Genomic DNA, 22,774 nt, shown 5'->3' on the forward strand with positions numbered 1-22,774 from the left:
CTTGCTTGCTTGACGCTGCCTTTCCCTCCCTCCTGAAATCCTGGAGGAAACACTCGCTCCTGCTCCACCACGGCTCTCTCTGCTGTGCCCCTGGGCTGGTCTGTGCATCAGCCTGGTCTGAGGGGCCATGGCTGAGATGGGAACCCTGCTCCACCTCCTCTGCTTCCAGGTGCCTGGTTTGCACACGGGTGAGATCTTTGCCAAACTGGAGATCTACATGTGGCTTGGGGTGACCAAATATGCGAAGAACTCTTTGGTGGAGCTGCCTGAGGAGTTCAAGTTCCTCTCTGAGAGTGGGCAGCAGGTGGCCCAGCTCTCAGGGTGCAGCCCTCCCAGCCACCTCAGCAGGGATGGTGAGTGCAGGTGCCACTTTTCCATGGCCTAACTGTGAGCAGGAGAGCAGACAAGGGAGAGATCATGTTCCAGGGACAACGAATGAGGAGCAGGACCTGGTCTGTTGTCCCCATGGCACCTCCAAGGTGTGACTGGGGCAGGCAGGTCCAGTTTGCTCTCACGAGGACGTGTCTGCAGCCTCAGCTGGAGCAGCAGGCAGGACAGGAGTGTCCTGGGCACTGACTGTGCTGCCAAACTGGCCACGGGCATCAGAGCTGCCCCCAAGGTGCTGCCCCCCAGCAGGTGCTCACACCACATCACTGCTCATTTCAAAGGTCATGTCCTTCCCAGAGGTGTCTGGGGAGTCTACTGAGCTTGTCTTGCTTGGCCAAACCTTGCTGGCCTTTTGAGAAGCACAGTGAAATGCTTCTACCCCTAGAAGTGGTACCCACCCCTTGCAGGGTGTGCCCACCCCTCCCTGCCTGACACTCTTCATCATTTTTGGCCTCTCCTGGGGCTCAGCTGGGGAACTGGGACCTCTCTTCTCTTTTTCTTGCCAGATTTCAGCTATTTCCAGCTCCGAGCCCATTTGTATCAGGCTCGAGGGATCCTCCCTGCAGATGACAATGGCCTTTCAGATCCATTTGCAAGAGTGGTGTTTTCAACTTCCTGCCAGGCCACCAGGGTGAGACCACTTAAACTCCTTCCTCTGCCCTCCTGGGGACTTGGGGTGAGAAAAGCCATGTCCCCCCTGATGTGCTGAGGGTCAGTGCTGTGGCAGTTTTGTAACTCCAGGCTTCAGGTATCTGTGCCCTGGGGGGTGTGACTGTCTTCAGGGAACAACTGACACGGTTGAGCATGGTCTCCAAGGATGAGTGGCACATGCTGGTTGGCCCCACGTCCTGGTTTCATGTTTTTACCATCTCCCCTCCTGCCCAGCACCAGCTGCAGCTGGATGTGTGGAAGAGGGGATGAGTTTCCTTCCTCTTGACAAAGTGTTTTTTTTCCACTGGACCCTCAAGGTCTCCTGTCTCTGTCTGCAGATGCTGGAGGAGACACTGAGCCCCATGTGGAATGAGCTACTTCTCTTTGACCAGCTCATTGTTGATGGGAAAAAAGAGGAGTTGAAAACAGAGACCCCCATGATTGTCATCAACCTTTTCAGCCACAATAAATTTGTAAGTCAGCTGAGCTGCCTCCTGCTCTCTTGTGCAGGACTGGGAAGGCAGAGGAGCTCTGTGTGGCTGCTGTGAGCAGGCACTTAGGAGCCACATCTCTGGTTGCTTTTCTGTGACTCCTGGTCCACCAGTGGTGATGAGACCTGGGGGCTGTGGCTGAGGTTCAGACTTTCTGCAGGTTCCTGCCATCACCTGGGGGAAGCTGCTGGCTGCAGCCTGCCAAGAGCTTGGAGATGCCCTGAGCCAGGGCCTGAGGAGTTCTTGGTGGATCCAGGGTCTGTCCTCCTTGGAGAAGCCCTGTGCCTCTCCCAGCTGCCTGCCCTGCTGCCTTGGCTGGCTCACATTGCAGAGGGCTCGTAGCCATGGGAAGAGGCTGAAGCTCTGAGGGTTGTTCCTTCCCCTCTGTCCCCCAGGCGTCATCTTCTATCTCCTCAGTCCTTTTCTTCTCTCTTCACGAGTACTTTGAAGTCTCACTCCTTTCCTGGGGCCCCTTTGTTGCTGTGAGGGGAAAGGTGCAACTCACCCTGGATTCTCCTGCTTAGCTCAGCAGCTTTCCTGGCTCCATTCCCTGGCTCCCAGTACAGGACAGACCCTGGCATACTGGCATGAGTCCAGAGGAGGCCACCAGGATGGTTGGGGATGGAGCACAGGATAGAGTGAGGAGAAGGGGGGAGCTGGGTATGTTCAGCCTGGAGAAGATGAGGCAAAGGCAATGTCACTGCTGCCTGATGGGAGAGGGTAGAAAAGAGGGGGTCAGACTTCTCTTGGGGGCACCAGGGGCAGGGTGACAGGCAATGGACACCAGTAGGACCCAAAAAAAATATCCAATTTGATATAAGGAAGCAATTTGCACCCAGAGGGAGTTCAAATGGTGGGCCAGGAACTCAGAGAGCTTGTGGGATCTCCATCCTTGGAGACACATTCAGGCTCAGGCCTCAAAGGCCCATTTGAGCTCCAGCTGGAGGAGACTTGAGCAACCTGATCTGTCCCTGGTGGTCTCTGGTGCGTGGGCACAGGCTGTGTGCTCAGCTCTGCATGGAGACCAGCTGGCAACGAGGAGGAGCTGCTGCAGCTGTGTCTCGTCTGCTCCTAGCTCTGGCTGGAGCAGAGGATGGCAAGGGTGGAAGGGCGATACTGTGCTGGAATTGCTGGTGCTTTTCTCTCTGAGGAGGTAACACAGGGCTGCTTTCACCCACTTTCCCACAGGGCTCCCCCGAGTTCCTTGGCCAGGCCTTTGCTGTCCCACAGGTGAAGCTGGTGGATGAGCCCTACACCACCCCTGCCCTGCAGTTCTTTGATATCTACAGAGGCAGCAGGGCAGCAGGAGAGCTCATTGCCACTTTTGAGCTGATCGAGCTGGATTACAGTGGCCACCTGGAGGTGAGGGGCTTGCAGGAACCCGCACACGGGCTCCCTGCGGAAAGGCACCTCTGGCGCCCGCCGGGAGGCTGCGGGGACAGAGCCTGCCCGCAGAGGTTGGGAGGGCAGGGAGAGGGGCAGGCATGGAGTAGAAATGGCTTTCATGGCTTGGTGTGCCCTGCTCAGCCTTCGGTGCCTGAGGACGTGGAGCCCAAGGAGCCCGAGTACCTGGGAGACCCTCGTGCCGGACGGTTCATCATCCCCGAGGGCATCCGGCCCGTGCTGAAGGAATTCCGCATCGAGGTGGGATGTCTTCTGCTCTGCTGGCCCCGCAGGGCTGTCCTGGGCAGGGCAGGGCTTGGGCAGGGAGTTGGGGCTCGAATGTACTTGAAGGGGCTCCAGGAAAGCTGGGGAGGGGCTTTTCATCAGAGCAGGTGGTGGTAGGACAAGGGGTGATGGTTTTAAACTGAGAGAGGGGAGATTTGGGTCAGGTATTAGGAAGAAATTCTTCACTCTAAGGGTGGTGAGGAACTGGGATGGGTTGCCCAGGGAGGTTGTTGATGCCCCAGCCCTGGAGGTTTTTAAGGCCAGGTTGGACGAGGGTTCCCTGCTCACGGCAGGGGGGTTGGAACTTGATGATCTTTAAGGTCCCTTCTAGCCTTAATGATTCTATGATTCTATGAAATGTGCCTTTGAGACCTGAGCAGATGTCAGAGATGGAGATGCTTGACATGAGGGAGAAACCATCTCAGCAGGTTAACAGCCAGAGCCTGGCTGGCCTTGTGCCCCTCTTGGGATCCGCGTCCTGCAGGAACGGGGTGACAGCACTGGCTGCGTGGCCCTGCCAGGTCCTGGAGCAGCCCAGCAGCTTCGTGTTGTGCTTCAGATCCTGTTCTGGGGCCTGCGGGACCTGAAGAGGGTGAACTTGTTCGAGGTGGATGAGCCCCAGGTGATCATTGAATGTGCCGGCAAGAAGGTGGAGTCCGAGGTGATCGTGGCCTACAGAGAGAACTCCAACTTCACGGAGCTGGTCAAATACATGGACGTGGTGAGTGGGAAGGAGGGTCCTGCCATGGCAGGGTGCATCATGGCCGTCCTGCACCCAGGCACTGCTGGTCTGCATGGGGCAAGGAGGGAGCTGTCCCCAGGGCTGTGCTCCCCTGTGGCCACACGGTTCAGCTGCAGAGCAAAACCTTCGTGAAACTGCCCACCAGGAGCAGTCTCAGCCACCACCTGGCACTGCAAGAGGTTTTTTGGGCAGAGCTGCAAGGTGCTGTCAGACCTCCTCACGTGTGGTGAGACTGTCACAGAATCGGAGAATGTCTTGGGTTGGAAGGCACCTCTAAAGCTCATCCAGTCCCACCCCCCTACAATAAGCAGCGACATCTCAGACTAGATCAGGTTGCTCAGAGCCCCATCAAGCCTGACCATGAATGTCTCCAGGGATGGGGCCTCCACCACCTCTCTGGGCAACCCATTCCAGTGATCCACCAGCCTCATATAAACAACTTTTTCCTAATGTCCAACCTAAATCTACCCTTCTCTAGCTTGAAACCATCACTCCTTATCCTGTCATGACATGGCCTAGTGAGCAGCTCTTCCCCAGCCTTCTTACAGGCCCCTTTCAGGTACTGGAAGGTTGCTATAAGGTCCCCCCACAGCCTTCTCCTCACCAGGATGAACAACCCCAACTCCCTCAGCCTGCCTACATAAGAAAGCCCTCAGGTCATTTCCGTGGCCCTCCTCTGGGCACACTCCAACAGCTCCACATCCTTCCTGTGCTGGGGGCTCCAGAGCTGGGTGCAGCACTCCAGCTGAGGTCTCACCGGGGCACAGCAGAGGGGCAGAATCACCTCTCTCCATCTGCTGGCCACGCTTCTTTGGATACAGCCCAGGATGGAGTGGCCTTCTGGGCTGCAGCTGCACGTTGGTGGCTCATGTCCAGCTCTTGATCCTCTAGTACCCCAGCTCCTTTTCCACAGGGCTGCTCTCAAGTGTGACCTCCCCCAGCCTGTGTTGATAACTTGAGTTGCCCAGATGCAGGACCCTGCACTTGGCCTTGTTGAACCTCATGAGGTTCACCTGGGTCCACCTCTCCAGCTTGTCCAGGTCCCTCTGGATGGCATCCCAACCCTCTGCAGTGTATCAGCTGCACCACCCAGCTTGGTGTCATCAGCAAACTTGCTGAGGGTGCTCAGGGCCGCTGTCAATATCATTCATGAAGTTATTAAACAATGCTGGTCGTGGGTCACCCTTGCTCCTGTGAAGCCCAGGTGTGGTTCCTCTGCAGGAGCTCCCGGAGCAGGTCTACCTGCACCCTCCCCTCAGCATCTTTGTGGTGGAAAAGCGGGCGTTTGGGCGCACTGTGCTGGTGGGCACCCACAGCGTGTCTGACGTGATGAAGTTCTCTCCCAAAGAGCTGGAGGAGGAACCAGAAGTCCTGCCCAAAGGTGAGTTGCTTGTTGAGGTCCCTGCAGAGGCAGCAGGGTGGTTCTGCCACCTGGCCCTTCCTGTCCCTCCTAGCCAGGCTAAGTCCTCTCCTCAGACCCATGGGATGCCAGCAGAAGTGTGGGGCAGGCTGGGGCTGGGGACAGGCTGTGATCCTGATCTGGTGGCTGGGAAGCAGCAGCCAGGGAATGCTGTGGAAGGGCTCTTTGGGCAGACAAAGGGAAGTCTACAGGCTCTTTTCTCCAAGGTTGGCTGAACATCTGCCTCCCCACCACAGCAGCAGGGCTGTTACCCGTGGATGTGGCATCTCCCTTGGGGGCTCTGTCCCAGACACTGTTTGCATTTGTGGACACCTGAGGAGGGTGGTTCATGAGAACATCTTAGTGCAGCAGGACATTTAGCTGGGACTAAGTGTAACTTCTCCCTAGGGAAAGTTAGTGCCTAGAATCAGAGATATTCAGCTTGGGAAGGTCTGTTGCCTTCACCTACTGCACCCCTCTGAGTAGCCAGGCTGCAGAGCTGTCCCCCATGAGACTGCCACCAAGCCTGAGGGAGCTGGTCCACCAGGACCAGGGACTGAGAGCTTTACCCTTCTTGCATTGTTGAGTCAAGATCTGGTCACTGGGTAATGGAGCCATTAAGTAGCTCAGTGGTGGCAGCAGCCAGAGCTCATGACCTGAAAGTGTGTAAATAAATGCAGCACAAGGAAGTAGAAGCCAAGGACTGATTGACCTGTGGTCTTTTCCAAGTAGAGAAGGTGTGCCTCATAATCCTGAACCTACAGGAGATGGCAACAACCATACTGATGATGATGAACTTGCATTCCCAGTAATATTTTTGCAAGGTCTGCTAGCAAAAGCTTTAAATGTGGTGGCACAACAGAAGGGGTTTTCCCAGGGAATGACAACTGGCCCAAACGCAGGAAGCAGTGGGCAGGAGCAAACACATGGAAACATGAAGCTCTTTCTCTTCATCTCAGCCAGGAAAGCCTCATCCCAGCGACCCCCCTCACAGGCTGTGGTGAACCTTGGCCTGGGTGACCCAGGTCCCAGCACTCACCCTCTGAGTCTTGTGAAGGTGAGTGGTGTGTTTGGAAGCTTGCAAAGCCAGCCTGAAGGTTACAAAGACGAAAGAAAGCTGAGAAGTTCAGAGTCAGGCTCCAGCCACTGCTTCTTGCTCTGGACCCAAGGCTCCTCTCCCCATGTCCATGGGCTCTGCAGGCTGGGCTTCTCTTGGGCCTGCAAAGCTGCTGCTTTTGGAGCAAAGCACAAACCTGGGGCCACAGGGAGAGGCTCCCAGGGCTCTAGAGCAGGGTGAATGGGTGGTCATTTCCTCCCTCTGAACCCTTCTCTATGGTTTTTTTAAGGCTCCTTTGAAGAAAATTCCCCTCAACAAGCTTGGGAAGAAAGAGGATGAATATGAAGAGGAAAAACCAGAGCTGGAAGAACTGGATTGGTGGTCCAAGTACTATGAGTCCCTGAAGGAGCTGTATAACCAGGTAATCTTGTGTGGCAGGTGCCAGCAGAGGGGAACTTGGCTGCACAGGCTTGAGGAAGATGTTCTCAACAGCCACAGGAGCCCTCCTGGCGTGGATCTGCAGGGATGTGTGGGCTGTTGTGTGTCAAGCACACGACAAGGATTCAGGTCCCAAGCACCCAGCAGGTGGAGTGATTCTAGCAGACAATGGGTGTTGAACCATCCCTGAGCCCAGGTGCTCGAGGGCTTTTGAGAATGCAGCTGGGCTTTTGCTGAGGCAGTCCTGACAATGTGACCTTGCTGATTTTAGCTGCAGTGCAGGGGCTTTCCTGCTGCTTACTCTCTGTCCTGGCTGTCTTCCCAGGATGTGCCATGGGAGCAGGTCTACCCCAAATTTCCTTGCCCTGTGTCCCTTAAATCCCAATCAAAAAAGCCAGCAGGAAGATGTGGGTAGAAAAAAAAAGGACACTGAGGCACCTCCTGGATGCCCTCCTGCTTGATGATAGTGCTGAATGGTCTCAGGCTGGGTGTCCCTGACTCTGCTGGCAGCAAAACTCTGGCAGTGCTTGGATGGAGAAGCCTTTGGTGTCAGGGATGTGGGGTGACTGTTTGTGTGTGTTTCAGACACGCAGTGATGAGGAAGATGCTGAGAACGATGACCTGAATGATGCAGGTGAGTCCTCTAGCAATACCCAGCTCTCCTGTGGGGACAGCCAGGATTTACCCCATCCCAGAGGGTGCTGGGCTTGTGGGAATGGGGTCTGAGGAGGCAACAGCTTGGCAGCCTTCAGTACAAATAACACAAAAGGGAGCAGAGAAGCTAGAAAGGTTGGCAAGAGCTAACCAAGGCTCTTTCAAGTTGAAAACACCAAACATGCCTCAGAAGAATTTGGAAACCTGTATTGAAGCAGGAGCCTTCCTGAGTGAGCAAAAACCTGTGGAAAAATCATCTGCCAGGGGTTGTGGGATTGTCAGGGTGAGAGCAGGAAGCCAAGGTGGGATGGAGGGGGCGGTGGGATGGAGATGATGGAGGAAAGGCCACACTGTCCAGGAGCTGGGCATCACCCCGTGCACGTGGGGTACCCACCAGGGGCACAGGACTTACCAGGAGGTAGCAGAAAGAGGGATGGTCTCAGAGCAGTGTCAGAGCTGGAGGCTCAGGTTTGTGGAGGTGTAAGCAGTGATTGCCCTGGCCTGGGGAAGTGAGACAGGGAATGTGGGAACCAGGGAAGCCCTGTGCAGGGGGAGGCTGGAGCCATGAGTGCTCAAGGGATCACTGGGAAATGGGGCAAGGACACATCTTCTCTGTCCTGGGGTTGCTGGTGCCCCAGAGGAAGGTCTGGCCATGCTCTCCATGCAGGGCTCCCTGTGCCTGGTGTGGCAGGCAGCCTGCAGTGCCACGGGCATCCAAATCAGGGCACATCCAGGCAGTGTCCACCCAAAGGAGAAGGGTTTGCTGGCATTTGTGCCTGTCCTGACAGGCCCCATGGGCTGCTCCAGCACCCTCCTCCCTTCAGGCTCTGCCCACTCCCTTCCTAAACAGTAGCCACCAGGCTGGCAGGTCAGTGCCAGTTCTTATGTCCTCATCCATCCCATGCTTTGCTGGGGGACCTGAGATGCTGTGAGGACACCATTGAGAGCTCCAGGTGCCCTGGCAAAGCCCTGGGTGAAGGTGAAAGCTGCTGCTGGGGTCACTTCATGGACAGATGCTTGAGACGACTGGAGAGATCAGATTGTTTCCCATTCTCCTGTTGCCATTTCCAGATGGAGGGAATTTAAACACATGCTCCATTGACATGGAAGCAGAAGATGAGGCAGTAATTGAAGCTGAACCTGCACGACCCAAGAGGAAGCTCATTGCCACCCTTCAGGTGATGGTTGGGGTGACAGATCTGGCCTCTTTCAGCCCTTTGTCCATGTCCTGGTCACCTCCCTGCAGTGGAGGTCAGATTGGGATCTCCCCCTGGGAACCTCCAGGTTGTCCACCTGCAGACCATGTTGGGCTTCCATTACTGCTGGGATTTGAAGCAGCTGGTGAGACCTTGAAGCTGGGCTGTGTGGGCACAGCTGAGGATGGACCTGGGGGGACAAGGGAAAACCATAACACCCTGCACTGGCTGATACTGGGGTTAGGCTGGGCCAGGAGAAATGGTTGAAGCAGGGCAAGGAAGATCTTTCTGACTCATTTCCCCTTGAAGATGGCAGGAAAACCCCCCAAATTACTTTCCACTTATTTCAGATCTACAACTCTGAGCTGGAAAACGAGTTTGGTAATTTTGAAGACTGGCTGTGCATTTTCCCCCTGCACCGTGGCAAAGCAAACGAGGATGAAGATGGAAACGAGGATGAACATTTAGTGGGGAAGTACAAGGTGCTGTGACACTGGATGGCACAGCAGGACATTCAGTTATCCTTTGTGTGGCATGTGGAAGAAAACCCTTGGGACAACCTGGAGTTCAGAGCATGCTGACACCAGCAGAGCCCTGGGGAGTGCAGGATGTGCAGGGTGACCTGAGGCCATGGAGTGGCATGTCCAAGGTGCTCCTGGGGCCGGTTGTAGGTTGTGGTCCTCTGTTCATTCACAAATGCACCTGAATTAGATTTTTTGGCTCTTGCAAGGAGAAAGCATGAAGCAGGTCCAGAGGAGAGCAACGAGGCTGGTGAAGGGACTGGAGGGAAAGTCTTACAGGGAGAGGCTGAGGGAGCTGGGGTTGTTCAGCCTGGAGGAGAGGAAACTCAGGGGGGACCTTCCTCTCTACAACCACCTGAAGGGAGGTTGTGGTCAGGGGGGTCTGGGCTCTTTTTCCAGGCAACCAGTGGCAGGATGAGAGGGCCTGGCCTGAAGCTGCTCCAGGGGAGGTTTGGGTTGGATATCAGGAAGCACTTCTCCATGGAGAGGGTGATCAGACATTGGGATGGGCTGCCCAGGGAAGTGGTGGAGGCACCATCCCTGGAGGTGTTCCAGGAAAGGCTGGATGTGGCACTTAGTGCCATGGTTTGGAGATGTGGTGGTGTTAGTCATAGGCTGGACTTGGTGATCTTACAGGTCTTTTCCAGCCTTGGTGATGCTGTGATAAAGGACTCTTCTATTGGCTGGGGCCTCTGGGTGTGTTCAGTGTGCAAATAAGAATTAGTGAGAGACACTGGTTTTAAAATTAGTAAAACTCATTTAAAAGAGGCATCATCCTCCCACCCAGGAGCTCTTGCAGACTCTGAAATACCAACTTCAGAAGCTGATGCAAGAAGGTTCCTAGAAAACCTTTGGTGCCCCTGCCTTTGGCAAGGCCAGAGTGCCTGGAGATGTTCAGATCTCCTGGCCTTGGTCTGACAGCCTGACCTGCAAACAGGGGCTGCCTGGGCCATGTGGACATGCCAGTGCCTTTGGAAAGGATTGTCCCCATGGGCACAGGGGGTCTGTGGTCTGCATGGGGCAAAGGCTCTGATTTACCAGTTGGCAGGTCGAACTGGTCTTGGTGGCTCCAATCCCATCTGAGATACTCTCTTTTGCACCTATTGCTACTTGCAATGTCTTTTCTGCAGGGCTCCTTCTGTGTCTACCCCACTGAGGAGGCTGGCCCAGAGCCCAGGGTCTCCCAGGGAGTTCCAAGGAACAGGCCCATCAAGGTTCTTGTAAGAGTTTACATCATTAAGGTCAGTCTCTGGTGGTGATGCTGGCAGTAATGCTGGGAGGTCTGTCCCTCCCCATGGACCTCCTGCCATCCTCAGTAAATATGAGCAGTGGCCCTTGTGAAAAGCTGGATGCTGGCGTGAAGGCTCTGCCAGTGGAAGTCAGCTACATCTTGTCCGTGAGGAGCCTTCCATGCTTTGTAGCTTCAGGAGGTGCTAGAAATCCAGATGGGCATTTCTCAGCCTCTCTCTTCTTCCTTGAGATAGTGAGCAAGCAGCTGGAGATGTTGGTGGCTTGTTGAGCAGGGATTCTGTGTGGGAAGAAGTGCTTGTTTCATGTCCAGGGCAGCTGCTGGAGGGACCCAGCAGTGGTCTCAGGCCTTGGGCAGGTTGCTCTCTGCAGCTGATGGCTGGCAGTTCCTCTTGTGTATTCCAGGCCACAAACCTGTCTCCAGCAGACCCCAATGGCAAGGCAGACCCCTACGTGGTGGTGACTGTGGGGCAGGAGCAGAAGGACACCAAGGAGCGATACATCCCGAAGCAGCTCAATCCTGTCTTTGGAGAGTATGCAGGAACTTTTGCTCCATCAGGTTTAATGGGAATGGTGCAGGTCTGGGGCTCAGGGTGTGGCCCAGGATGTGTGGTCTGCTCTTTCTGCTGGAGAATCTCGTGCTGTAACTCAAAGGTCCCAGGCATGTCTCCTGCCTCTGGCTGACACAGGGACCAGAAGTGTTTTGGGTGAGGAGGGGAGTGCTCCCAAGGGCTGGATTTACCAGGCAAAGTAACAAGCCAAGCAGCAACAGAGCACTGGAGAGGTTTTTTCCTTACTCCAGGACCTCTCTCCATTCCTGGAAAAGTAGCTACTTTTTTTGACCATGCACACTGAAAACTGCACACATGGAACTTAAGGAGAACCAAGGTCTCTCAGGTGTCTTTGACTGGTCAAATACAGCTCTTAAACGCATACGATGGTCAAAGCAAAGCATGTGTCTTGTTCCCATCCTCTTTGCTAATTGCACACTCTTCCTCTGTACCTTCTGCTTCTGTCCAGAGTTGTGGAGCTGACAGTCTCCTTTCCCATGGAATCAGAGCTCACCGTGGCAATATTCGACCATGATTTGGTTGGATCTGATGATCTGATTGGGGAGACGAAGATTGACTTGGAGAACCGATTCTACAGCAAGCACAGGGCCAACTGTGGAGTGGCTTCTCAGTACAACATGTAGGTCCTGGTGGGACACGTTAGGGCCATGAGACTGCTCTTCTCACCTCCTGTGAGAGTGGGGATTAGCACCTCCAGCTTTGTAGCCACGATATCCTTTGAGCAGGTGCCCCACCAATTCACTACAAGTCACATCTCCTTTAGATTCCTACCAGCCTCCTGAGATAGCTCTGATTCCTCCTGAGGACTAAGATGTTGTGCAGATAGCAGCAAAACAAATTCTTTATTGGTGTTCTGGGAGAAAACCACCCACTTGACCTGACTGATTTTGACCTGTTTCAGAAAGGGGAGGTTTCTTTGATGGCAGCTAATTCTGGGAGCACCAGGACTCCTGACACCTGTTTTCTTTTGGCCTCATTCTGGGTGGATTCTCTGGTGTCTTTGGCCAGTTCCCTGGAAACTTCTCTTCTCCTACCCTGCTCTTGGAGGATTACCCGTGGGCACAGAGTTGAGTCCCCAGCAGTGCCAAAACTTCTCTCCCAGTTACCCTCTGCAGCTGGAATTGCTCCTGTTGCTGCTCTGAAGTGAATGGTTCAGTGGGGTGTGAACCTGGAGGGCTCAAGGGGAGGAGAAAGCTCATTAAGCTTTTCAATAATTAAGTGTGTGCTGGAGCCCAGTGAGCCAACCACATCCTGGGCTGCACCAAAAGAAGTGTAGCCAGCAGATTGAGAGGTAATTCTGCCCCTCTGCTCTGCTCAGACCCCACCTGAAGTGCTGGGCACAGCTCTGGTGCCCTCAGCACAGGAGATACAGACCTGTTGGAGAAGGCCCAGAGAAGAGTCACCAAGATGATCCAAGGGCTGGAGCAGCTCTGCTCGGGAGACAGGCTGGGAGAGTTGGGGTGTTCAGCCTGGAGAAGAGAAGGCTCCAGGGAGACCTTAGAGCACCTTCCAGTGCCTGAAGGGGCTCCAGGAAAGCTGGGGAGGGACTTTTCATCAGAGGAGATAGTGATAGGACACAGTGATGGTTTTAAACTGAGAGAGGGGAGATTTAGGTCAGATATTAGGAATAAATTCTTCACTCTAAGGGTGGTGAGGAACTGGGATGGGTTGCCCAGGGAGGCTGTTGATGCCGCAACCCTGGAGGTTTTTAAGGCCAGGTTGGATGAGGTTTTGTGCAGCCTGGTCTTGTGGTTCCCTGCTCATGGCAGAGGGGTTGGAACTTGATGATCTTTAAGGTCCCTTCCAACCTTAATGATTCTATGATTCTAAGCTTTTTGTGTGCCTGTGCTCTTCCCAGGGAAAATCTGAGCAAGGATCTGATGGTGCAGCCTGTGCTGTAGGGAAGGCAGGGTGAAAGAACCTGTTGTGTCCAAGCTGAAGGTGTTCTGGATTTTCTCCCTTCCGTGCAGAAACGGCTACAACGTGTGGCGAGACGCTTTCAAGCCCACACAGATCTTGGATAGTTTATGCAAGAAAAACTCCCTCCCTGCGGCAGAGTACAGACAGGAGGAGGTTAAAGTGGACAATAAAATTTTCAAGATCCCTCCAGAGGCTTTTTCTGAAGGTACAGAGGGCTTGGAGAACAATATCTGCTCCCTTAACCAGCTGCCTGTGGGAGGTCTGGGAACCCGCTGCGCTGCAGCGCCCAGGCTGGCTGCCCTGCTCTGTCCCCGGGCTGTTCCAGCTCTCTGGGTCCCCGTGGGAGAGTGTCTTTGGGGCTCAGTGGCCTGGGTTCAGAGGGTGATGGGGTCACACTGTTGGGAGATGTGATCCAGGCCACCAGGTCCCAAAGTGTCTTCCCAGGCACTGGGTGGAGTGAAGTAACTGCCTGCGTGGCGGAGATGGGCTTGGGTTTGGTGGCTTGTGCAGCCTCTTCTGGTGGCTGACACTGCCACAAAGCTGCACCTCCATCTGCTTGTGACCACCAGCAGCAAGATACTCGTGTTCTTTGGGTTTGGTTTTTTGTTTGTTTGTTTGCTTTTTTAAAATCTCTTCAGTCTCCTTGCCTGTTCTCAGCTGGCTTTGTCCCGCAGGGCTGCTCTCTGCTTTTGGAGGCTTTGGGGGCCTTGAGTGACTCCCTGATGCTCCTCACTATTGTTGATGTCCTCCTTCTAGGCAGCTTCTGCTTCTCCTCTACTCTTCTTCTTTCCTCCTCACTGGTGTTTGTAATGCCACAGAGCCAGGGCCAGGGTTGTCCAAGAACGCAGCCACCTTCCATGCCCTCTGCCAGCAGTGATGGAGAACTTCCCTGAGCACAGGCCTAGTCCTGCTGTGCAAGTTCCCTCCAGTGTCCAACACCCTCAAATCCAGCCTGGAGGAAAGGAAGGAGATGTGGAAAGCTGGGCCCTGCAAGCCAATGCTATGTGTCCCATAAGAAGAGTGATCCCTGTGCCCAACCTGCCCAGAGATAGGACACCTACATGTGTGTCCTATCCACCTTTACCTTCTGCTCATTTCAGTGCTGCTGTTCCTCAGCTTTCTGCTGGCCTCTGTGGCATGAAGGGGAAAGAAATCCTGTTTGGGAGAGGGCAAGGAGCTTCCAAAAGCCCTTTCCCCCTTTCCTGAGGTCCCTGTGCAGCTGGGAATGGAAGTGAGGTGCTCTCCTGGTGTCCCCCTGAGAGCCTTCTCTGGTTCAAAGGTGGCTGCAGCTGGTGCCCATGAAACTCTACTGTGCTTGAGGACTGCTTGGGATGTTGGTCCCACACTGGTCTCCAAAGAGTAGATGTTCTCCATAAACCCAGAGGTGGGTGGGTCCTTGTGTCCTCACCTGTTGGTTCTCATTTTTCTCCCCACCAGCAGGATTTGCCCTTGAACTCTTTAGCTTGAGTCAATCATGCAGGCTGTTAATTAGTGGAGAGCACAACTGTGTGTCACTGCCAAGTGATAAGTGGTGCTTTCCTGGAGCACTTCCAGGGTAAACCCTCTCATCTATGGATCTATTGCCACTACCACAGGGACATGGGGACTGAAACTGTCCCAAGAGGGTCACATCCTCCTCAGTGTCCCCTGGATCCTTCTGCCAGGGTGATGGCAAATTATTTTTTTTCCCCTTTCCTCTAATTTCTCTAAGCTTATTTGCCTTCCTCCCCGTAGTGTCCTCATTGCTGCAAAATACTGAACTCATTCTCTTCATCCTCACCCTCCTGTTTCTCCCCATTTTGTTTTCCTGGGGAGGTGCTTGTTTGCTCAGTCCCTCATGTTCCCTTCCTCCTGCCTGTGGCTCATGTCCTGATGTGACACTTGCTGGCCAGATGTCTTCATCTTCTACCTGGTTGTGTCCTGCTGCAGATGCCTCTGTGAGGAACAAGAAAGGAAGGACAGATGAGAACTGGTCAGTGGATGATGAACACAAGGCTTTGTATGTCCTGCAGCACTGGGAGGAGATGCCAAGATATGGGTACAAGCTGGTGCCAGAGCACGTGGAGATCCGGTCCCTGTACAACCCGGAGAACCCTGGGCTTGTGCAGGTGAGATGTGTTTCCTTGCCCAGCCTGGACATTGTTCTGAGGAAGGACCTTCGGGGCAGCTGGTTCCCAGCCTCCTGGCTAGTCCCTGTTGTCCTTTTGTCTCCTCATCATGGCATGAATCCCTTCCTGGGTGGGCGGCTGGAGCTGTGCCAGTGGGTGGCTGGCCCTGCCACCAAGTGAGGACTGTTGGTCCACCCTCTGACCTCTCATGGTGCTTCTGAACACCCTCTGTCCCTCGCTGCTGTGGTCACAAGGCTGGTGGCCCAGTCTCCTCAGGCCCTGCAGCCCTGCCTGATGAGGATGCTGTGTGGGTGCCTCTGAGCCCTGTCACCAGGCACCACGGTGCCTGGCAGTGTCCTTGCCTGCCCCCACCTCTTCCCCTGTTTGTCCCCTGTCACCTCTGCTTTGCTCCCCTGCACAAGCCCCTTTTTGCTCCCCTGGCATCTCCCTGGAGACACGTTCCTCCTGGGTTGTCTCCAGAGCAGTGTCCTGCTCAGCCACTCCAGTGTCTCCTGTCCCCTCGGGGGCTGGAGGTCAGTGACAAAGCAGAGCTCTGCAGTCTGGCCTTGGCCAGCATGGGAAGCACATGTGGGGAAGGTCAGACTCATCACTTCCCTTTCCTTGGGCATGTTGGAGAGTTGCATCCTTGTAGGCTCCTTGCCAAGACAGAGGGACACGTTTGTCTGTTTGAAACAAACCCAGTTCAGCTGAGATGGTTTTCCTGGGCAGCAGGGCAGGGGGCAACGAGCAGGTTTTGGTAGCTTTCATTTTTCCCCCTCTCTAAAATCCAGTCATGTGTCAATCTGTGCACAGAGAGAGCCAAGCAGTGGCTTTCTAGTGAGAGCTTCCCTGGCAGGACCAAGCCCTTGGTCCCTGAGCTGAAGAGTGGCCTGCCTGCTGGAGTCTCTCTTCTGTCTTCTCTCAGGGCTCCTTGCACATGTGGATTGACATGTTTCCAAACGACGTCCCCGCACCCCCGCCTGTCAACATCAAGCCCCGACTGCCTGTCAGGTAACACCCAGGGAGAGGGGCTGCTGAGCCTGCCCCGAGGGTCACTGTCCCACCCTGTGCCTGGTGGGATGTGGCAGCAGGTCCTGCACAGGCTGTGCAGCCCAGGAGTGCAGCCTTTCCCCCTGCTCAGCTCTGGCCGTGGGTCTCTGGGGTGGGCCAGCACGGGTTGTGGGCACCTCAGCTGCACGAGGGCTTGGGAAGGGCAGGGTTGATCTCTCCAAGGCTGGTCAGGAAGGTGATAGGAACCCAGGTCATAGCTACTTATCTCCAGGTGTATCTGGGGTGTCCTCTGGGTGCTTGGAGGAGTCAAGGTGAAAGAGAAGATCTGTTGTTTTCAGTGAGCTAATGGGCCTATTGAGATGAAGGATCCAAATTCTTCTTGGAGGTGCACATGAAAGGATAAGAGATGATGGGCACCATCATCTGCAGCAAGGGGAACTCCAATTGGACACGGGGAAAATATTTTCCCAGTGTGAGTGACGCTGCCCTGGGATAGGACCAGAGTGACCCAGAGAGATGCTGAGATGTCCATCCTTGGAGATTCTCAAGGCTCATGCAGACAAGGCCCTGAGCAACCTGATCTACTGTGATACAGCACGAGGTTGGAGCAGAGGCTCAAGGTCCCTTCCTGAGCCTTTCTCTGCTCCCATGGCTGGTGGTGCTGGGTGGGCTTCCCATGCACCAGGTGTTTCTTTACCAAAGTTGCCTGGTTTGGCTGCAAGTTTTAATCTTGTGCCCCCCAGGAAGGGGTCAGTGCACAGGGCAGTGGGACTGCTGGGCTGTGCCTGCCCAGAGGAGCCCTCCAGGACCACCCTGTGTGGAGGAGGGTCCAAGCCCTGCTGCTCTGCCCCTGCAGGCCTGGCCTGCCCTCCCAGGCTCCAGGGGCCAAAGCTCGAGCCACGGTCACCCCCGTGTCCTTCCCACAGCTACGAGCTGCGTGTGATTATCTGGAACACAGATGATGTGATCCTTGATGATGTCAACCCCGTGACAGGAGAGCCTTCCAGTGACATCTACGTGAAAAGGTCTGATGGGAGCCAGAGGGAGGCCAGAGCCTGGCTGTCCTGCTCCCTGCCCTGCCTCCTGGGAGCCTCTGCTCCTCCCTGCCCCTCTCCAGGGGCTGCTGTGCCCCAGGAATATCAGGCTGTTGGGCTGCTTTGGCCCTTCCTTTCCTGCTGCCCCATGGGCTTCTGTCCCTCCATCCTGCTCTGCCTTTGGGGCTGGCTCACAGGGGGGAGGAGATAACCGGGTTTCTCCTGCAGCTGGATAAAGGGTCTTGACCATGACAAGCAGGAGACGGATGTTCACTTCAACTCCTTGACCGGGGAGGGCAATTTCAACTGGAGGTTCATCTTCCGCTTCAACTACCTCCCGACTGAGAAGGAGATCACCTACAAGAAGAAGGACTCAGTCTTCTCCGTGGAGGAATCCGAGTTTCGGGAACCAGCTGTTCTGGTCCTCCAGGTCTGGGATTACGACAGGATTTCAGCTAATGACTTCCTAGGTATGATGTGACCTGCTGGACGTGGGCTGACCTGTCCCTCACCTTGCTGGATCATTACAGCCTTTTGCCCAGCTCTAGGAGAAGGGACACCAGGAGCATCAGATGAAGCTCTTCAGCTCAGCAGTCACCTGGGCTGGTTTTTCACATGTGAGATACAGGCAGAGCCTGGAGATACTCACCTCTCCTACACAGACACGTTGAGCTTGCGTGCTTGTCCAAGGGCCTTGCTGTCCTATTTCAGGGCCTGTCATGCCACAGGACTTCCAGGTTCTCCTCCCTCACAACTTTTCTGATAAACTTGCTCCTTTTCTCTGCTCTCCCTTAGATCTGCAGATCCCGAAGTCTTGCCCAAAGAGCAGCTTCGCCAGGAGTTTACATTGTGGGCACAGGGACTGGCAACCTTTGGGACACCATCTGCACTTGAGTTGCAGCCCCCCATGGCTGGGGCCTTGGAGCTCCCTGGCTGCTCTTGTTCTTCCAGTAACCAGACCTGCTGAGTGCCCAGCTCAGCAGGGCCTGCTGACAAAGCTGGGCTGGTGCTGATTCCACCCACCCTGCACTAGCATGAATTCTTCTCTCCTGCTTCTTTTGCCATCCCCAAGTTCATAGCACTCTGTTCAGTTGTCCCTCTCTTCTTCAAACTATGTCCTCCTCAAAAAGAAGCCCCTTGCCCTGCAGTTCCTTGAGCAGGACAGAACTCTACTCATCAACCTTCAGAGGATAGCAGAATCCCAGACTGGTTTGAGACCCAACCCCCTGCATGGGCAGGGACACCTCCCAGCAGCCCAGGCTGCTCCAAGCCACATCCAACCTGCCCTTCAACACTGCCAGGGATGGGGCAGCCACAGCTTCCCTGGGCAGCCTGGGCCAGGGTCTCACCACCCTCACAGCAAAGAATTTCCTCCTCATGTCTCACCTAAATCTTCTCTCTTCCAGTTTTAATCCATCCCCCCTTGTCCTCTCCCTCCCTGCCCTTGTCCCAAGCCCCTCCCCAGCTTTCCTGGAGCCCCTTCAGGCACTGGAAGGTGCTCTAAGGTCTCCCTGGAGCCTTCTCTTCTCCAGGCTGAACACCCCAACCCTCCCAGCCTGGCTCCAGAGCAGAGCTGCTCCAGCCCTCCCATCATCTCTGTGGCCTCCTGTGGCCTCACTCCAGCAGCTCCGTGTCCTTCTTGTGTTGGGGACCCCAGAGCTGTTCCCAGCCCTGCAGAGGGGTCTCCCAAGTGCAGAGCAGAGGGTGAAAATCCCCTCCCTTTACCTGCTGGTCATGCTGCTGGGGTTGCAGCCCAAGACATGGTTGGTTTCTGGGCTGAACCTTCCATGGTGTCTTCAAAGGGCTTTACCACTAGGAGGCACTTCCAACTTTGTGCTACTCAGGCACGGAAGGAAGCGTTAGACAGCAATCCCAGCCGTCCCTGGCATGTACAATCTGAGGAGCTTCTAGGCATGAAGGGGCTCCTGCACTCATTATGGCAACCTCCTGCTCCAAGCAGGGCTAGATGGAATGCAGTTCAGGTTGCTCAGGGCCTTTTCTGGGTAAATTCTGAATATGTCCAAGGATGGAGATCCCAGCACCCTTCTGGGCCCCTTTTCCTGGCTGCACCATTCTCGTAATTCTCATATTTTTTTTTTACTTGCAGCAGCTTGTGTCCCTTGCCTTACGTGCTTCCATCACCCCCTTCTCTGGCTCCATCTGCTCTAGAACTTCCCCTCTCCCTGCACCTCTTCTCTCTGGGCTGAACATGCAAAGGTCTCTCAACCCATCCTGCTATGGTGGATATTCTAGCCTTGACCATCCTCTCTAGCTGATTGTTACTTTTCTTGTGTTGGGGACCCCGAACTGGACACTGTCCAGATGCAGTCTCACTGGAGCTGAGCAGAGGAGAACCCCATGTTCCCTGGCTGCTGGGTCTGCTTTTGCCAGTACAGACCAGGATGTGGTGAGACTGATTTGTTCAGGGCCTCAGTGCCCTAGTGGGGCTGGAGCTACTTCCAGGGAGGGTGGGACACAAGGCCAAGCAGGGAAACGAGCTGAGTCTGTTTCAGATGTGAGACAGACTTGAAATCTTGAAAGAGTTTTCCAGATTCCATAATTATTATTGACACTTGCAGGAATGAGAGGGGAAAAGGAGCTTGGACACCTTAGAACAGGGTGGGACAGGGTAAAGGAGTGAAATTAACCCAGTGCACCACATGCAAACCAAGCTGGATTCATCAGAGGAGAGACAAGACCTGTGGCTTCTGCTTCTTAGTCTCCAAGTCTTGGGCTGGTCCTTTCTTGTGCTGAGCTTCAGCTTCTTCACCTGAAAAAGTGCAGGACCCTGCTAGATCATTGCAGCAGCTGGGACCTACTCACGGTGGTGGGAGCATGGCTGAGAAAGCCAAACGGTGTGTGGGGCTGAGCTTGGGATCTCACCATGAGCTCTCCACTGTGCCTGCAGGCTCCATCGAGCTGAAGCTGCACGACATGGTGAGGGCAGCCAAGAGCTCAGAGCAGTGCACCATCAGGATGGCCCAGGAGAACGCCTCGCCGCGCTTCTCCCTCTTCCGGAACAAGCGCATGAGGGGCTGGTGGCCCTTCACCAAACTCAGAGATCTGGAAGATGAAGAGAGAGAGGAGAGGGAGAACAAGCAGAAGAAGAAGAAGAAGAAGAGGAGGAGCCGCTCAGTCAAACCAGAGGATGTGGAGTTCACAGACCCCAGTGGGAACAAGTACCTGCTGACGGTAAGGCAGGGCGCTGGCACGGGGCAGCAGGGACCAACGTGCTGCCTCTGCCTCCACATGGCAGCCTGTCCTTGTGCACATCAGCTACAGATGCAGCAAGGACCCAGCTGCCCAGGGCTTTGTGCAGAGCCCTGGAGACTTGTCCCATCTGCTGCCAATCTGGTTCACCTACCCCAAGGTGCTGGCTGTGGTGGCACCAGCTCGGTGCCTTCCCCTGAGCTTCCCAGGGAGCAGGGCTCAGCAAGGGGCACCCAGCACCCAGGCAGGACAGCAGCAAAAGCTTCTCCTAGGGTGTCTGCCTGCCCTAGACAAGCAGGGGCCAGTTGTCCCAGGGCAGACTTAGCCTGTTGTTTGTCCCCAAGGGTGAGCTTTGCTCAGTGCTGGTATGAGAAGCTGCAGACAGAACCTGGGGAGTGCAGTTAGTTTCTGGCCAGGCCACAGTTTCTGGTGGCTGGGAGGTGGGAGACTCAATGCCTGGGGAGAAAAGTCAATGCTCTGAGCATCTCCGAGTGGAACTGGGAGAAAAACACCCGGTCCTGGCAGGGCCTGTGGTCATCTGGCTGCTCTGCAAAGCAAGACGTGTGGCTGTGGCTCAGACATGTTCCCCCTCCAGGGTAAGGTGGAAGCAGAGTTCCAGCTGCTGACGGTGGAGGAGGCTGAGAAAAGTCCTGTTGGTTTGGGCCGAAAAGAGCCTGAACCCCTGGAAAAAACCCAAGTGAGTATCTGCGTGTCAGCTGGAGCAGGGATGGGTAGTGCCCTGCTCTCAGCAGCTGTTGGCCTGGGGACAAGGGCATCTGCTTGTCAGGAAGCTGAGAGCAGTCAGGGAAGCCCTGGGTGGTGGGCTCTGCAGGACTTGGGCTGCCAGGGCTTCCCAGAGCTTGAGTGGGTCCAGCAGAACTTGTGGCTGCAACTTCTGGGCCAGGGCTGATCCCAGGCAGGTACTCGAGGCAGCTGTGCCATCAGGGGCCGCTACCCAACGAGCAGCTCTGGTCTGGCCCTCTGGGTGCAGAGCAGCTCTGCAGGGGCTGTCCTGAGCCTCAGGCCTGGCTGTCTCCAAGGCTGTCACAGGCAGCCCCCAGGGTGGTCACAGAATCACAGACTGACCAAGGCTGGAAAAGACCTGTGAGATCGTCAAGTCCAGCCTATGACCCAGCACCACCACATCTCCAAACCATGGCACTAACTGCCACCTCCAGCTTTTCCTTGGTCCTCTCTGGAAGCAGCAGGAAGAGCTGAGGAGCCATGAGGGTGGCCTGGCACCAAAGCAGAGGGGCCCAACGTGCTGCTCAGTGCATTGAGCCTGTGCTCACCTGTTCTTCCCTTCCTGTTCCAGCCGGCCAAAAACCTCCTTCAACTGGTTTGTGAATCCCATGAAGACCTTTGTGTTCTTTATCTGGAAGCGGTACAAGAAATACATCATTGTGCTCTTCATTGTTGCTGTTCTGACCATCTTCCTGGTTCTTCTCATCTACACCATGCCTGGGTACATCAGTGAGAAGATCATCAATGGATAAATGCTCTCCAAGCACAGGACTACTCAAAGGGGTGATTATTGCAGGAATTGAGGCTGGACTAAGGAGTTTAAGGAAATCCTGCAGGTTCAGGGGCAACCTGCAGAGTCAGAGACCTGCAGAAATGTCCTCTCTTTGAGGAGTCACTTTTCATCCCATGAGATGCCAGGGAACTGAGTAACCAACCTGCTAAATAAGGCAAACTCCTTGAAAAGGACAGTTACAGCTTTGGGGGAAAAAAACAGTTCTTTGTGGGACTGGGGCAGGAGGGTGGGAAAACGGGATCTGTTGGGGCTGACCCCACAGACATAGCAGCTGGAACCAGCTCTTGCCACCAAGAACAGAGATGGGGACACCCAGAGCCATCCATGCCCTGACAACCCTTGGCACTTCCCAGGCCTTGGCCTGAAGAATTCAAACCACATTGTACAGGGGGGAGGCAGGTCTGGTGGAGGTAGGACCTGGAAGGCCTTTGAATGGGGTTCCCCAGGGAGAAGGATGACAGAGCCAAGATCTTCCTGCCATGCCAAGAGCTGGCTCTGGATGTGGTAGCACTTTCTGGTTGTCACAAACTGCTTAAGAGCTTTTCCTGCTGGGTTGGATTCAAACTCCATTTTGGCTTTTCATTTCCACAGGAATGAAAGGTCCTTGGCTGCTGTCTGGGGTGCTGCTGGAGCTGCTCCCAGGAGCCAGGGCCAGCCTCCTGCAGGCAGCCCCTGCTGCTGCCCCTTGTCCTTCCTACCAACCAGCACAGCCTGGGACACCAGCACTGGGTCATCAGCAGGAACTGATGGATATTAAACAAGATTTTTTTCCCAACATTGTCTCTGGTGCCCCAGGGTTCCTGTCTTCTGCACAGACAAGCCCTGACATGATCTGGTGCTTCAGCCCAAGGTGTGACAGGACAGTCTTTCTGAGGGGTCTCATCATGGTGCAGGAGATGGTGCTCAGGGGGGCAGTTGTGTTTCCCAAGA

The 22,774-nt window shown here is 55.0% G+C and overlaps 1 protein-coding gene across 1 annotated transcript in view; it reads left to right on the forward strand.

Moving 5' to 3' along the window:
- The window catches only part of LOC127391137 (fer-1-like protein 4), a 42,206-nt gene extending 19,742 nt beyond the window's left edge, over nucleotides 1-22,464 (forward strand). Inside the window, exons 23-46 of the mRNA XM_051633459.1 lie at nucleotides 170-353; nucleotides 894-1,018; nucleotides 1,377-1,511; nucleotides 2,718-2,891; nucleotides 3,057-3,173; nucleotides 3,757-3,918; nucleotides 5,161-5,320; nucleotides 6,298-6,395; nucleotides 6,685-6,816; nucleotides 7,419-7,467; nucleotides 8,559-8,665; nucleotides 9,034-9,165; nucleotides 10,335-10,445; nucleotides 10,858-10,985; nucleotides 11,473-11,643; nucleotides 12,995-13,149; nucleotides 14,874-15,052; nucleotides 15,978-16,063; nucleotides 16,990-17,088; nucleotides 17,326-17,567; nucleotides 20,006-20,289; nucleotides 20,903-21,018; nucleotides 21,623-21,834; nucleotides 22,436-22,464. Coding sequence (XP_051489419.1) covers nucleotides 170-353; nucleotides 894-1,018; nucleotides 1,377-1,511; nucleotides 2,718-2,891; nucleotides 3,057-3,173; nucleotides 3,757-3,918; nucleotides 5,161-5,320; nucleotides 6,298-6,395; nucleotides 6,685-6,816; nucleotides 7,419-7,467; nucleotides 8,559-8,665; nucleotides 9,034-9,165; nucleotides 10,335-10,445; nucleotides 10,858-10,985; nucleotides 11,473-11,643; nucleotides 12,995-13,149; nucleotides 14,874-15,052; nucleotides 15,978-16,063; nucleotides 16,990-17,088; nucleotides 17,326-17,567; nucleotides 20,006-20,289; nucleotides 20,903-21,018; nucleotides 21,623-21,803 — 3,327 coding nt within the window. The 3' untranslated portion in view covers nucleotides 21,804-21,834; nucleotides 22,436-22,464. The remainder of the gene's footprint in view (nucleotides 1-169; nucleotides 354-893; nucleotides 1,019-1,376; nucleotides 1,512-2,717; nucleotides 2,892-3,056; nucleotides 3,174-3,756; nucleotides 3,919-5,160; nucleotides 5,321-6,297; nucleotides 6,396-6,684; nucleotides 6,817-7,418; nucleotides 7,468-8,558; nucleotides 8,666-9,033; nucleotides 9,166-10,334; nucleotides 10,446-10,857; nucleotides 10,986-11,472; nucleotides 11,644-12,994; nucleotides 13,150-14,873; nucleotides 15,053-15,977; nucleotides 16,064-16,989; nucleotides 17,089-17,325; nucleotides 17,568-20,005; nucleotides 20,290-20,902; nucleotides 21,019-21,622; nucleotides 21,835-22,435) is intronic.
- The last annotated feature ends 310 nt before the right edge of the window (nucleotides 22,465-22,774 follow it).

The sequence above is a fragment of the Apus apus genome, chromosome 15, assembly GCF_020740795.1.
Source record: "Apus apus isolate bApuApu2 chromosome 15, bApuApu2.pri.cur, whole genome shotgun sequence".
In the NCBI taxonomy this organism is placed as follows: Eukaryota; Metazoa; Chordata; class Aves; order Apodiformes; family Apodidae; genus Apus; species Apus apus.